Below are 17,077 nucleotides of genomic sequence, written 5' to 3' on the forward strand. Positions count from 1 at the left end.
CAGGACAGGATTAAATAGGAGTGGTGATACCAGGTATCCTTAGCTAACTCCTGACTTTAAATGAAATGTTCTTCCCCTTTCATCCTTAAGTATAAAATAGGTTATAGAATTTTCATAAATACCCTTTGTCAGGCTTAAGCATTACTTTTCTATTTCTTGTTTGCTGGGTTTTATTTTGAATGCTTTTTCTGTATCTACTGTTATCAATTTTTTTTCTATTTTAATCTATTAATGTGAATTATATTAATATATTTAATATTAAACTATTCTTGCATTTATGTTGTAATCCTCCCTGTGTCATGATAGGCTATTTTTTGTTCATTTCTTTCTCACATGTATTTGCTGTATGAAATTTAGGATTTGGTTTGTTAAGATTTTAAGATCTATGCATCCATTTCTATTTGTGCTATCGGTCTATAATTCTACTTTTATATTGTCTTTGGTAGGCTGAAAATGGCCCCTCAAAAAATATCCACATCCTAATCCCTGAACCTGTGAATAACTTTATATGGCAGAAAAATAAAGCATCTTTGCAATTATGATTTAATAAGGATCCTGAGATGTGGAGATTATGTGGGTGGGCCCTAAAGGTAATCATTTGTAAGCTTATAAGAGGAAGGCAGAGGGAGATTTTACACACAGAGGAGAAGGCAATGTAAGATATAGCAGGGAGAGATCTGAAGATGCTATTCTTGAAGACTATATTGATGCTGTTACAACCCAAGGTATACTGGTGGCCATCGGAAGCTGCTTGCCAGAAGAGGCAAGGAACCAATGTTCCCTAGGGCCTCCTGAAGGAGTTTGGCCCTGTTGACACCTTAATTTCTGTGCTGTGATACTGAGTTCCAATTGGGACTTCTGGTCTCTAGAACTGTGAGAAAATAATTCACTGTTGTTTTAAACCACCAGTTTGTGATAATTTGTTATAGCAACTATAGGAAATGAATTCACTGCTCTCTTCTGATTTTGCCATTAAAATCTTTCTAGTCTCATAAATTGAGTTGGGGAACTTTCCTTTTTTTCTCTCTCTATAATAGTTTGAATAAGTTCGAGATTATCTGTTTCTTCAGTCTTTGGTAGGAGTGAAATGTAAAATCGTCTAGACACCTCCATTCTGTTTTTGTTTGTTTGTTTGTTTGTTTTTGTGAGAGAATTCAAAAAAAGTTTTCACTGTTGTTTTTTTCCTCCTTTCTCTCTCCCTTCCTCCTTTCTCCTGAGCGTATCTGTCACTGCAGGAAGGCAGTTTTGCGATTGCCTTCATGCAGTGTTTGGGCTCTGTAATCCAGGACCAGGTCTTCAGTAGTGAGCTGAGATCTTGCCTCCATCTTGATATTTAGTGATATTGCAAATTTATGTGTTAGTGATATTTTAAATTAATGATCTTGCAAATTTATGTAGATACACCAAGACCATGGTTGGCTTTGTTCAGTGTTTTGTTAAAAGACTGTGTGCCTCTTGCCTAAGCCCACAGTTACATAGAATCCGTACTTTGAGACAACTTTACTACACATTTTGAACTTTTGTTAGTGATGAAAGCACTGGGCATCAAGAAGTGAACCTGATTCCAGATTCTCACTTTAAGTTGAGTACTTTTAGTTTAGTTATCCCAAAAGAGCTGTGCTCTCAGCCAGGGGAGGCCTGCTTTTTGGCTGTGGGCACAGTGGGCCTGAGGCTTCAGCTCTGCTCATCTTCTTTCATTTTGTTTCTGTTTTAATTTAATGTATTTATTTCTATATTTATAAGCTAAAATTCTGGGTGCAGAAGCAGATCTTTCTATACAAGCAAGGTCTGTTTTAGCAGAAAAATGTTAAAAATTAAGGTTTATTTATATCATAGCAGGAGACAAACTAATATGTAGAGATAAAAATAGAGTTTAAGGAAAGAGAAAGAAGGGTAAAGGTTTAAATTTAGGCAAGTGGTGGAGCTCACTATAATTTTTAATTCTCTATAATTTCTTTGAGGTTTTAAGTGTAAGTTAAATTGCATTTTTATATGTAATTTTGTGTTTTGTTTTGATAAATAGTAGTGCAGGTATCTAAAATTTTCAGTGATACTGACTGCATGATGATATGATAAATGATAGTATTTTCAACTTGTCTTTCATTTTTATTATCAGTTCCTGTCTTTTAATTAATGTTTGGCATCTAAAATTGCCAGAATGCGGGCGATGAACCCATCACGTTATGAGTGTTATGAAGCTTTTGAAATTGCTACTCAGTTTTCTGTTTGTCTCAGTTTTCTAATTTAATTGGTTATTTATTATAAGATAATGGAAATTCATACTGAATGATCTAAGCATCTCAGTTCTCTACTTCATTTGGTTGAAACTAGTAAGCTACTCTTTTTGGAGCATACTCCCAAAGTAAATGAATCCTTCAATACTTAGGACACTGCTGTCTGTTTCTTTTAAAAAGAACTAGCTTATTACTAACATGCTATAAATAGAGTATTGAAGTACAACCATGGTGATTTATAGGCATATATATTTCTAAGATTATTTTTTACCACATTCATCATAAGGTACATTTGCTGGTTAACTTAATTGTTCCTTTGACTCTCAAAACTGGCTTTGTTCATTAGTTTCTGATATTTACCTCAGGCACTCCTGCTATTGATGATTTGTGCTACTTCTTTGGGTTACTGACTTCAGTCAATTTTGCTATATTTATAACTTGGCACTTTAAAAATTATTTCTTTAAGTAACATCAGCTGATAAATGTTAACAACTGGCTCTCTGTAAGAAAAAGCCCTGCTTTGTGGCATTTTCCAATTTCTGTAGTTTAAATACATCCACCATGGCTGTTTTCAAGCAACTCACATTACTTCATTGAATGAGGAACTGGGAAGAAATGTGCACAACTTGTTCTTAATGACTTAATGAAAGCTGGCTCTGGATTAACATGAAACACATTTATATGTCAGTTTTAGTAATACATTGTTCCTCACATACAAAGATTGTGCTGACGATACACATTTAATAGACCAAGTACTTTAAAAAGATTTTGAATTAAAGAAATGCTATCAATTGTCAATGATATACTCAAAAGTCTCTGCAGCTCAACATATTAGAAGTTTATTTCTCACCTATGTTAAACCCACACTAGTATGGCTTATCAGTGCTCTCTTTCAAGTGCTTATTCAGATTTCCAGGTTCCTTTTTTGGTGTGGCTCCCTTATCTCCTATAGTTTTGAATGAAGAGGATGATGGTAGCATATGAGAGTTTTTCAATGGTCACGAAAATGGCCCACGTTATTTCATTTATAATCCATTGGCCAGAACATAGTCATGTGGTCATGGCCATCATTAGTGACAAGGGAGATTGGGAATTGTTTTCTAATAGAAAAAGGAAATAAATTTAACCTATTTCCCATTTAGAAAAAAAAGTGCAGCTCGCTGCCAGTGTTAATTTAATTCTACATAAACTTGTTCTTTGAGGCTGAAGCAAATCTGACTGGTTTTCAATGTGAAAATAAATGTAAAAACCGTTCTTGGAGTTATTTCTAAATAGAACTTGTCTCTAATCGTAATGTAACAGAAATGTATACATAAATCGGATTCATCAAATGAATCTTCGGCTAACAACTGTTCGAGAACAATGTTAACAGAAAGTGTAGGAATGCTACATTTTCTAGGATTTGACATTTTCAGTGAATAAGAATTACTATATTTTGTAAATGGAAATACCACTACTAAAAATAGAATGCTGTAAATAGAATAATGTCATTTGTTTCCAAAGCCTATCAGTATACCAGAGCGATGGGAAAATAGTAATAAAAGCGAGATATTTCGTGGCAGACTTTGGGGATAAGGTGAGGCCTGTAATCTACGAGTAATCTTGGGGTAAATGCTGTAGCCACAAGCACCGCGGGCAAGTGTTCTCTGCGCAAAGGGGAAATGGGTTAGTAGCTAGACAGGATCTTCCACATTTTCCTAGTTAGATTGATCAATTTACACTCTTTTTTTTCTGTCAAATAAGCAGGCTAGCAATGATTAGAAGTAGAGTCTAGTAAAGTCTTTTTTCCGTGCTGAGTTAGCTATATCTTATGAGCTTGGCCTATGGTCTCATTAATACCAATAATTAACTAATAATCTTATCCTTCTCTGAATTACTCTACTATTTATTATTTTTCTTTGGATGAAAATCATAGGGTTTTCCGAGCTTTATATCCCTTTAAATTACTGTATATGCTTAACATAATTTTGGTTTTGTTTTCTTTGACTATTTAGTTTAGCTATTACATTTACTATTTTTATTGTTTTAAAGAGAGATTTTTATTTTCCTTAGTTTTTTGTTCCCTTTCAACTCCACCAAGGATGACTATGGAATGGTACCTACGGTATTAAGTGACAAATTTGAGTTACTAGTATTCCATCTCTTATATTGCTATATTATTTTGAAATATTTGTCATATTTAGAACCAAATGTAATAATATCATATCATTTTGAATCCTACATGTCTTTGTAATCTCAGGGCTTAGGTATTTTGATATTTGTGAGGACCAGAAAAAGCTAATAGGTTCTAACCATGGTAATTTATAGACATATATATTTCTAAGATATTTTTACAACATTCATCATAAGCTGGTTAACTTAATTGGTTAAAATGTTCTATTAACAAAAGTCCTGCTTTTTTATTCCCAAATTAGTTAAATTTTGTTCCGTTAACACAGAATTGACCTCTGATAGACATTAATCATTCCATAGCCAATTAGTGAGAAGTTATTTCACAGCATGTGTATGTATATGTATTTGTGAAACAGTATTATCAATTTATAAATTAAGTTGCTATGTGTGTAAGAGCTTCAAGCAAAAGTGTCAGTCTCTTGAACTACTTGAAGTGAGTTGATTTAGGCTTCCTGAGCTGTAAAGATTAGTAAACTATTAGTCCAAAAGTGGGAGGAGATAGAAAAAGAAGAAAGGTAACTAGATACTAAGATGTGAGGATATTAGAAGCTATCAGTTTAGGAGGGAACACAAGATCTAGTCAGAAAAAGAGCAACCAATGTGCATAGCCCAGAGAGTGTGGAAAGAGTATTAATACATAGAAATTCTTTAATAGGAATCAAACATCATCCTTCATGCGTTATACTCCTCTATCTTATATTACTATTCACTGGGTGTTAATAGATGAGGAAAATGAAGCCCATGACATTTTCAAGTCTTTTTCTCATTTTGGACTACACAGAAATGATACTATTTGTACAATGAATAAATTTAAATTCATAAATTTGCACAAATAATACCATAGATTTACCTCATTCACACTGAGGTACTATTTGTACAATGAATAAATTTAAATTCATAAATTTGCACAAATAATACCATAGATTTACCTCGTTCACACTGAGGTAAATTGGCAAAGCTGATCATGACCTCCGTTGGCCTTATCTAGCCACTCTGAGGAACACACTTGTAACTTATTCCACATATTGAATTGGCAATCTCTGCCCTAACCAGTGGTTCTCTAACTTTATCAAGCATCAGAATCACCTGTAGGATTTTGCAAAAACAAAAAACAAAACGAACGAACGTCTGGGTCCCACCCCCAAATTTCTGATCTAGTAGGTCTGGAGTGGGGCCTAAGAATTTGCATGTTTAATGAGTTCCCAGATGACACTGATGCTGCCGCTTCAGGGATATTCTTTGAGAATCTCTGCTCTCGAAGAGTTAAGGAACCTGCCTATCTTGTGATAAACAATGAAGCAGCAACAGGTTGTTTCTGCAGATGATCATGATTGGATAATTGCCTGTCTTGCAAACTTTCATTTCTGTTTCCTTGTCAGTTACCGGGAAGGAAAGGATGTTATTCTTGAATATTGCGTGTGTGACTTACTCTAGATAAATTCATATCACAGAATAATATAGTATATATTATCAGTGTATCACGAATAGTAATATATTTAAAACAAACAGAAAAGTTGAAATTCAAACTTAATTTATTTTATTATTATTTTGTGGTTTTATGTTTAGTGTGCCTTTCACTTTTAAAAGAGATCTGCAGTACCTACATTTGTCACAAGATGGCAATGAAAGACTGAAGATTTTGATTGAAATTTGATTTTTGAAACTACTGATGGGTTAGATATATTTATATTTCATGTGTATCTAAACCAAAAGAAATTTGAACTGAGGTTTTTAAAAAAAATTGAGTGAAACTTTTGTATTTTCATATTAAAAAATAGTTTCTTATTTAGTTATAAAAATAAAATAGTTGTGTATATTAACATTATTGATGACCAATTCTTTTGGAAATCTATAGAACATAAATCTTAATGTAATAATACTGAATATTTTATTATCATGTATCCTCCAGAAGGTCTTCAGATAAATTCAAGTTAGCAAGCATTTAAAAAGTCTTACTGTGCTATGATTTATAAGGGCTTATTAGACATAAGAAGATACAGAACTTGCTCTCAATGAGCTTTAAATTTAGTTGAGGATTAAAGAAATGTATATAAAATTCAAAGAGAGAACAAAATAATAGAAAATGATCAAATACAATGTTGTATGATATGGACTATACAAACAGTATGGACTAGAAGAATGGGCAATTAAGCAAAACATTTAAATGGTATTTTACAAAATATCCTTGTATTAGTTAAAAACATGTTGAATTTTTCTTTTACTGATTATCTATATTATTATAATTTACTTAAAACTATAAGGAAATGTTCAGCAATATGGAGAGCTGTGTTAAGATTCAGCATTTGACATAAATAAAACATCAGAAACACTTGAAGTATGAACTCATCCTTTATTTCATGAATATGTGATTTTATTTTTTTTCTGATTAATTGAGAAAGATTTTTCAGAAGAGTGTGGTTTTCTGGTCATAGAGATGTTAGTTATAATATTCTTAAATTCCTGGAGTCTTAAAAACATATCTATTAAAAAATCAAGTGTGGAATGGTGATTATCAGGATATGGGGGAGGGAGAAAATGGAATTTTCTGTTTAACAGGTATAGATTTTGAGTTTTGCAAGATGAACAAGTTTTGGAGATCTATTTCACAACAGTATGAATATATTTAACACTGTTGAACTGTTCACTTAAAAGTGGTTAAAATGGTACATTTTATTTATTTTATGAATTATGAGCAATTAATAGGTTTTTATTGAGGATCAACGAGGTTCCTAGCTTTCTTTTAGCCAGTAGGAGCTACTTACTTAAAAGAAAGAAAAGCCCCCTGAGGAAGCTTATCATATAACTGGTGATAGAAGATTAACCTAACATACTAATATTAGTAATCTACTGAAAGTCCAACATGTGTGATTTATTGTGCTAGACATTTCAAGTAAATTATTTCTAATCTTCAGTCTTTGATATTGGAAAATTAGTATTATTCCTATTTCCTCATTTCATCATTTCAGAACCTAAGTTTTATAGATGTGAATGTTTGGTACCTTATTGAAGGTTGAAAAGTTTCTAATCTTGGAGTTGGTATTTAAACCCAAATCTGTCTAGCTTCAAAATTCATTTCTGTATACTATGCTGTGCCCTTAATTAATTAAAAAGTAATTAAAGAATATAAATAAACAACTAATAATTTGACACGCTATTTGATGTTTCTACTACCAGTAAATGTCATCTATTTTACTATAATTGTGACAAAATTAAAAGGGAGAACATGTAATTGATTAATGGTAGCTATGAATCTCGATTACATTTTAACTTCAGAAAGGATAACAATATAATTTTTTTCCTTGGCTTGAATTGTTGTCTCTCTTTTTGTTTGTTTTTAACTTTTGAAAACACTAATTTTTTTCCCCTATGTATTCGTGTGCAGGTTATGTGGGTATGTAATTTGTGCCGAAAACAACAAGAAATCCTCACTAAATCAGGAGCGTGGTTTTATAATAGTGGATCTAATACACCACAGCAACCTGATCAAAAGGTTCTCCGAGGAATGCGGAATGAGGAGGCACCTCAGGAGAAGAAAGCAAAACTGCATGAGCAGGCCCAGTTCCAAGGACCCTCAGGTGACTTATCTGTACCTGCAGTGGAGAAAAGTCGATCTCATGGGCTCACAAGACAGGATTCTATTAAAAATGGGTCAGGAGTGAAGCACCAAATTGCCAGTGACATAGCTTCAGACAGGTAAACATTTTGCTTAATTTTTAGGTAAACATATTATTTTTAACCTTCATTCCATGCAAATAAAAATACATGAAATGTTAAGGCAATGAGTTTTCTAAATGTAATGTCAATATCCATATGTTTTATATAAATGCTGAAAGCGATGTTTAGGACTTGAGCTATTATGCTTGAATGATCTTAGATTTAATGCGAGTGTGTTAGGTTATTAGATTTTCCAGAATAAAGACATGAAATAAAACAGAGAACTTAGATGGATGATTGTCATAGGAAAGACAAATTGGGATAAGAGTAATGGGAATGAAGAAGAGATGGTTTTAAGACACTTTAGGGAGGTTGAATTGATGGACTGACTGGAAGTGGGAGCTAAGAGAATAGGGAAGGTTAATGGTGTTTCTGAAGGTTTCACCCTGGGCTGAAGGATAAGGTGGTTTCTAAACAGGTAAATACAGATGAAGGGGTTTTACGAGTTTGATGTATCCATGGGCTAACTCTGTTGTTACTATTTTGGCTCAATCTTATGGCCTTCTCAATGTTCAAAATATTAGACTTCTGAAAATAGTGTTTATGCTTCTTAAATTTCTTACCTTTGGAAAGAGGAGAATGAAAAATTTTCATGGGAAGATTATTTTTCTATTCTGTATCTCTCTTTTCAAATTGATTTTTTAAAAAAATCTTGTTTATACTATGTGTATTGTCCAGAAGTAGCAGGTAATATTTCTTTGTGAAAAAGTATAAAGTCATGCACTTGTGGAAAAACAAATCTAAATTGTACTTACAGGATGTTGGGTTCTGAGCAGTCAGTTATAACAGGTAAGGTAACTGGGAGTCACTTCAGATGGTGCCTAAAACCATCACATAGATGTGTTGCTGATGTCTTGGGAAAATAATGAAATGATGGCTCCACCAGTTTTTTGAAAACTAGCAAAAGTGAAACAGACAATGTAATTCTATCTTTGGGTGATTTCATGGCTGGAGTACTATGAACAGATCTCAGTGCAGAATTTCAGGAACCCAAGAATTTTCAGGTAAGAAGACTGTATTAAGATTGAGGACTAATTTAAGCACACAAAGGTTTGAGTGCAGATAGTTTATTTGAAAGGCAATCTCAGAAACCACCTGTAAGGAAATGGAAAATGATCCAATTAAGAGAAAGAACACAGTACAGAGCAGCTTACCTTTTTTGGCAATTGTATCTCAATCTTACTGAGACTTTCGAGAGACAGGGTATCATGACATCAGAGGTATTCCACATAATTGGCAAGGAAGCAGAGATATTTATCCATAATTCTCTGTTGTTATTGGTCTAGGACTATTCCTGGCAGTTGTTAACTTTCTGGAACTCACTGACCAAGCATGTTCTGTGACCAGAGAAAGCAGTCAGGCAGAGTACTACAATTACAATAACAAAACATTGCAATGTAGGGATATGGTGAATGATGAGGTAGTGATGGTTAGGACAGTAGCAATGTCTGCTACACAAGGTCTTTAGAAATCAAGAAAGTCTATAAAATGGTAACTATAATGGCCTAGGTATATGACCTACGATGGAAAAAATGATGTTAACCAATGGAAATGGGATTTTAAATGAATGAATGACTTAATAAAATAGATAATGTGTACATATACTCTTCAAAAATTAGATAGCTGCATGAGATAGCCTCCTTTGAAGTTAGAAAGATAGGTTTAGGAAGAATGAAAGGAAATACTGAAACACTGGATCACATAATAGATTATTAAATATGGGGATGCATATCATCGAGAAGTTGTCGATGTTAAAAATAAATCCAACAAATTTTTGAGTAATTCACCAGTGTAGGGAACTGGAGACATTACTCTAATCTTGGAAGATGGTGGAAATGAGAACAAATATATCTTCTCCAGTATTATCTGTTAATGCTTTTTTCATTAACAAAAGATAAACCTGAATAAACAGTGCAGTCTCATCCATTGTGAAGAATTGTGCAAGATGTAGTAGTTTCTTTCTTTTTTTCTTTTGTCTGATGCCTTTGGCTGCCATTACTAGTAAATGCATACTTTAATTACTCGATGTATTCAGTAATTATATCCTTTCTTTCTGAATCTCACATAAGTCACACCAATAGCTCCTTTTGTTTAGTTAGGGAAAAAGTTAGAGTTTAATACAAAATTTTGTAGTTATGCCTAGAAAATGGAATTGGTTATAATTTATATAAACTTTTATTTGGAAGATACTTTGTCTTTCAGACTAATTCAGTTCCCCTTATAGTAAGCAAAACAGAGCATCTGTTTATTATTTTTAAATGAAGATTCTATAGTCATTTATTAGGCGTGTATCTATGAACCCTTTGAATTCTTTCTCCTAGAGCAAGGGGTCTGCAAACTATGTCCCTGGGGCCAAATCTGTCTTGCCCTGTGTTTTTGTAAATAAAGTTTTATTGGAACACAGCTACACTTTTCATTTACTTATTGTCTATGGCTGCTCTCAGCTATAACTTCAGAGTTGAGTAGTTACTAGAGACCATATGACCTATATAATCTAAAATATTCACTTTCTGACCCTTTACGGAAAAGTTTGCCAACTCCTTCTCTAGAGAATATGTAGTTCTCTTAGTGCTATTTAAATTTCTTCTTTCTTTGCTTATTTTCTTTTTTACTATTTAAATTATTTCAGTTAAGCCTGTTTTATATCCCTTTCCCTCCCTTCCCCTTCCTACACATCTCTGCCTTCCCTGCACCACCATGTCTCTCTTTATTACCAGAATGGGACTTGTAGCAATATTTGAATTGGACAGTGAAATATAGCTCCTAACAAGGAATATAACTCCAATTTAAAGTATTATTTGTAATTCGTTTCTTCAATTCAGAAACAGTGACCTTAAAAAGAGCAGCTTTGGTTTAATTAAATTTAAATCTGTGTGGATCTAGAACTATGTTTGAGAAAAAGTATGTTACACTCCCTTCTAAGGAGCTTTAGTTTAATCTGTAACTACACACTACAGTAGTTTTGACCTGTTTTATGCCTCTTTACTTCTCTCGCAGGTGCTTTACACACAGACTTCTAGAACTTGAGTGAATGAATACCAAGTTGGCCCTAGACCTTAGCTTTTAGTTAATGACTATTTACTTAATTCGTTTATTCATGAAAATGGCAAATGTTTATTATCAACTGAGACAAAATATTCTTTGAGATTTTCAAATATGTTTTTAATTTCAAAATAAGTCTCGAAATAATCGTTTTTTTTTAAAAAAAATGTGCAGAGTCTCCCATGAGTGCCCAAGTGGTTTCTCAGCCTTTAATTTAGATACATAACTGGCGATCTTATTAAAACATAGATTTGGATTTGGTAAGTCTGAGGGGAGGACTCAAGAATCTGTATTTCCAACTAACTCCCAAGTGATGTCAGTACTGCTAGTGCGGAGCAATAGCAAGGCACAAAGGTATCTAGAAATGTAGTAGGGAGGGAAACACCACTGTCCTTTAATAGCTAGTGGCAGTGTTCCTCTGTAGCACTACCACTAAGAGGCATACACAAACTTTGTGATTCTTAGGGACTATTCCACATTCGAATACATTGTTCTGTCACATTTATTGAGTGGGGAACAGAGGTGGAAGCCACTTACCTGATGTTAGGTTGACTACATTTATGTAGCCGCAAGCATCTGACTTTTTTATTATGACATCTAAGGTTGTTGTACGTGAGCATTTACTTAAATTTTTTATTTTAAAAAAATAAATTATTTATTTCTTCTTTATTATACAGTTAAGTATATAATTATATATATATACATATGTATACAATATATAAGTATTCATATGTAAAATTATGTATATAGTTAGGATATTTTACCTCTGGAGTTAATTTTCAGGGTAGTAAGGGAAATGTTACAAAGTACTGTTTTTAGACTTCCAGTTCCAAAATTCTTTGTTATGTTGTATTTTAAAGTCCTCTCCCTTGGTATAACTTGAAAGCATTCTCTTTCATTATTTTTGTTCTGTCCTAGTATCGTGTTTAATTAATAAAGAATTATCTTTATTCATATTATGACTTATTATATAATTCATTTATTCAACAAATATTTATTGAATTTCAGTATCAGTATTACTTGTAACCACATGGCTGAAATAATTTTATCATGATTCATATTTAAAACTAAATGTATTTGGCAGATATTTTGACTCTGATCTTATATTACTGTGGAGTATTTCTTACTCTTAGTTTTTCCTACTTCTTTATTCTATCATGAAACAAAAATTAACGACTGATAAGAAAAAGTAACAGAGTTACTTGCTTCTAATGGACTATGAAGCATCTTAAGAAGCATAGCTACAAAAAAATATTTAATAGGCATTATAGATTATTAAGTATTTGTTTCTACATTTTACTGCTTAAATAATGACACTTAGTGAAAGTACTGAGAGATTTCATTATGATTTTTATGGAATTTTAATTAGGCTAGAGTGAAAAACTAAAAAAGTCATATGACTCATTATATCTTACTGCATTTTGTTAGATGGTGAAAAATGCTACCAAGTGTAAGTGATGACAAGAGATTAATAAAAAATATAAAACAATCATTGGATCTAAAATGTAAAGTTTTAAGGCAAGTTAAGTGTAATGGATATTTAATAGTTTGGTAATCACCATCATTTATTGTCTGATACATATGACCTTGTAAGTATCTTTGTGACACTTGACAATTTTAAAGTAAAAGTAATAATTAAAACATATACTTAAGACTTCTTCCGGTATAGATGGAATAATTGGGCCTGGATTTACCCTTCTGCTTGAAGCATCTGAAAAAACAGACAAAATATTTGAAACAATAGTTTAAAAAAAATGGGACAGTGGGCAACAAAAGAGAGTAATACCCAAGAAATGGGAAATAAATAAAACAAGCCCTGTGATTGCACTAGCATATTACTTTAAGAGAGTTTCTGGGTTGTAGCAGAGCCCAGTGGTCTTCTTGAGTTGAGGAGATAGTTCTGAGAGATTGTGGAGACCAAGGCAGCTAGAGTTTGCAAGACAGTACCAGAAGGAGAGAGCTAAACAGCAAGATGCCCTGGAGATCTGCAGAGGTTTCTCCTTGAGTGTGTTCAGAGGAGTAATGATTGGTACATCTGAAGAAACTACTTGAAGCCAGGAAAGAATCATCCAAAATGATTAGGAGGAACAATGGCCTGCATTCACACAGAAGCAAGAATAGTGTTCCCAATAACCAGACCAGAAAAACTTCAAGATTCCTAGAATGTTGAATAGAGTATTTTGGAAAATCTTTCTTCAGCAGTGGAGAATAATTAATGCTGAACTGAACACTGATCTGGAACAGAATAACAAATCATAAAAACAAGATCTGAAAGAATCAGATTGATTTCAAGTAAATTAATTTCATCTCAAAGTTCAAGAAGATTTATAGGAATAAAAAAATGTATCGAGAACCCAAAAAGATAAAATTTACAATATTTGGCATCTAGTCAATGATAACTAGGCATACAAAGCAGCAGGAAAACATAATCAATATGAGAAAGTAATCAGACACTGTATACTAACCTAGAAGTGATACAGATATTAGAATGAGCAGGCAAGAATATTAAAATAGCTATTATAATTATATTCCATTTAATTTAAAAAGTTAAGTAGAGATATGTTAGCTTTAAAAAAAACACTTAAGTGAACTTCTAGAGATGAGAATTATAATATCTGAAATGAAAAGTACACTTGATGAGGAGAATGGAAGATTAGGCATTGAAGAAGAAAAGATTAGTGCATTTGAAGACAAACCAATAGAAATGATCCAAAATGAAATAAAGAATAAAAAATGAATAAAATAATTTAAAAAGTGAGAGTATCATGAGCTGTAGGACAACATCAAATACTTAGTATACATGTAGTTGGGGTCCTTGAAGAGGAGAACTTGGAGAGTACTAAGAAAACTTAAAGAAATAATGAGCAAAATTTTTTCAAATTTTATGAAAACTACAAAACCATGGCTCCAAGAAGCTCTATAAACTCTAAACATAGGAAACATGAAGAAAACTACACAAAGAACTATCATAATCAAATTACTTAAAATCAGTGATAAAGAAGCAATCTTAAAATCAGCTGGAGAAGCACATGTTTACAAAGATAAAGAAGACAGCAGATTTTTTGTTGGAAACAATGCAAGAGAGAAAAGAATGGAGAAAATACCTTTAAAGTACTGAAAGACAAATAAAAAAAAAAAGCCATCAACCAGTATTTTATACCTAGTGAAAATATCTGTTAAAAATGAAGGAAATGCTGAAAAAATTCACCACCAATATAACTACACTATAGGAAATGTTAAACCAGAAGGAAAATTATACCACATGGAAATATGTATCTACACCAAGATATGAAGAGCTATGAAAGTGATAAATACATGAGTAATTTAGAATTTTAAAAATATAATATATAATCTTTTTTCTTATTTTGAATATTTTAGAAGATAATTGACTCTTTAAATAACAATGTACTATGGTGTTTATATCATATATAAAATTAAATATGTGACAATGGCATAAAATGTGGGAGGGGAGAAATGGAAGAGTACACTATTGCAAAGTTCTTATACTATATATGAAGTGATACAGTTTTGTTTGATATGACATGTTAGAGGTGTGTATTATAAACTCTAACAAAGTAAAGAGTTATAGCTAATCGACAAAGGAGATAAAATGGAATATAAGATTTACTCAATTAAAAGAAGGCATAAAAAAGGTGGGGAAGAGAACAAAGAACACATCAGACAAAAAGAAAAAGAATAAGATTGATTTTTAAAAAAACTTAATTGTATTCATAATTATGTTAAATATGAATTACCTAAATAAACATCCAAGGTGCAGATTTTCAGACTGGTACTAAATGAAGACCCAACAATATACTGTCTATAAGAAACACACTTTAAATATAGAGACAAACAAAGGCAAAAGTAAAAGAGTGAAAAAGATAAAGATACACTATGTTAATACTATTCATAAGCTGGTTATATTCAGATCAAAGTAGACTTCAGAGCAAATTATATTACTAGGGATAAAAAATGTTACTTCCTAAAGATAAAGTGGTCAGTTAATCAAGAGGACATAAAAATCGCAAATTATTATGTTATACTAAGACTTCAAAATACATGAAGCAAAAACTGATAAACTAAAAGGAGAAATAGACAAATCCACATTTTTAATGGAAGATTTCAATATTCTGTCCATAACTGATAGAATCAGTTGGCAGAAAATCAAGGAAGATTAATAGAGCTGACCTAATTGATGTTTATAGAACAATTCACCAAACAAAAGCAGAATATTCATTCTTATTAGGGGTACACAGAACAGAGTACACAATACCAAGATAGACCATATTCTGGCCATTAAAGAAGTCTCATTAAATTGAAAGAAATTCAAGTAATAAAAAACATGTTCTCTGATCAAAATGGAATTAAATTAGAAATCAATACCAGAAAGACCTGGAAAATCCCAACATGTGGAAGCTAATTAACACTTTTAAATAACATACAGGTCAAAGAAGAAATCAAAAGGGAACACAGAAAACATTTTTAACTGTCATTAAAATGAAAACACAATATCTGAATTTGTCAATTGCCACTAAAGCAGTACTTAGGATACAATTTATAGCAGTAGACACCTGTATTAGAAAATAAGAAAGGTCTCCAAACATTGATTTAAGCTTTCACCTTAAGAAACCTAGGAAAGAAAAGCAGATTAAACCCAAGTAAGCAGAATAAAGGAAATGATAATGATCAAAGCAGAAATCAGTGAAATAGAAAGTAGAAACAATTAAGCCAATAGCTGATTCTTTGAGATCACTAAAAATCTTAAGACAGTCTAATCAAGAAGAGAAAGAAGATACAAATTACCTGTATCACGAACAAGAGAGATAACGTCACCATTGACTCTAGTGATATTAGAACACTAACAAGGAAATACTTTGATAAACATTATGCCTGTAAAATCAACAAGCCAGATTAGTTGGACAAATTCCTTGAAAGACACAAATTAGCAAAGCTTAGTCAAGAAGAAATAAATAACTTGAATAGCGTTATATGTAGCAAAGAAAATGTATTTGTGATTAAAAACCTTCTCATAAATAAAACTGCAGACCTGATGGCATCACTGGTAAATTCTAACAAACTTTTAAGAAAGAAATAAGGCCATTTCTATACAAACTTTTCTGGAAAATTAAAGAGATGGGAATATTTCTCAATTCCTTCTCTTAGCCAACATTATCTTGTTACCAAAACCAAAGATATTGTAAGGGGAGGAAAAAACAAACAAACTGTAGATCAACATCCCTTATAATGCAAAAACTAAACAAATTTAGCATATTGAATCCATAAATATATAAAAACGAAAATATTGCCTCACTAAGTGTCCCAAGAATGTAGTTAGTTTAACATATGAAAAATCATAATTCATCATTTTAACAAATTAAAATAAGCATATTATCATTTTAATACAGAAAAATCATTTGACAAACTCCAGCATCTAATTTTAATAAAAACTCTCAGCAAACTAGGAATAGAAAGGACTTTCTTCAACCTGATCAAAGACATCTATGATGATCTTGCAGCTGACATCACACCAAATGGTGAAACGATATTTTCTCCTTAGATCAAAAACAAAACAAGGATGCCCATTTTTATCACTTTGATTCAACATCGTAGTGGAGATTCTACTCAATGAAATAAGACAAAAGTAAAAAATAAAATAAAATATTAAAATAAATAAAATAAAATAAAAAATGCATCCAGATTGAAAAGGAATAAATAATACTCTATTCACAGAGAACACGATTGTTTATATAGAAAGTTAAAGAAGTCTATAAATATCCTATCAGAACTAATAGTAAGCTTAGCAGGATTGCAGGATATTAAGTCAACATCAGATAACCATTTGTATTTCTAAATACAAGGAACAACTTGGAAGTGGAAATCTGAAGAAATTATCATTTATGAGAGCATTAAAAATA

At 32.0% G+C, this 17,077-nt stretch overlaps 1 protein-coding gene across 1 annotated transcript in view; it reads left to right on the forward strand.

The window, feature by feature from the left end:
- The window catches only part of RIMS2 (regulating synaptic membrane exocytosis 2), a 579,688-nt gene that overhangs the window by 176,057 nt on the left and 386,554 nt on the right, over positions 1 to 17,077 (forward strand). The window contains exon 5 of the mRNA XM_011373284.2: positions 7,789 to 8,099. Within this exon, the coding sequence (XP_011371586.2) occupies positions 7,789 to 8,099 (311 nt within the window). The remainder of the gene's footprint in view (positions 1 to 7,788; positions 8,100 to 17,077) is intronic.

The sequence above is a fragment of the Pteropus vampyrus genome, unplaced genomic scaffold (genome assembly GCF_000151845.1).
Source record: "Pteropus vampyrus isolate Shadow unplaced genomic scaffold, Pvam_2.0 Scaffold222, whole genome shotgun sequence".
Taxonomy (NCBI): Eukaryota; Metazoa; Chordata; class Mammalia; order Chiroptera; family Pteropodidae; genus Pteropus; species Pteropus vampyrus.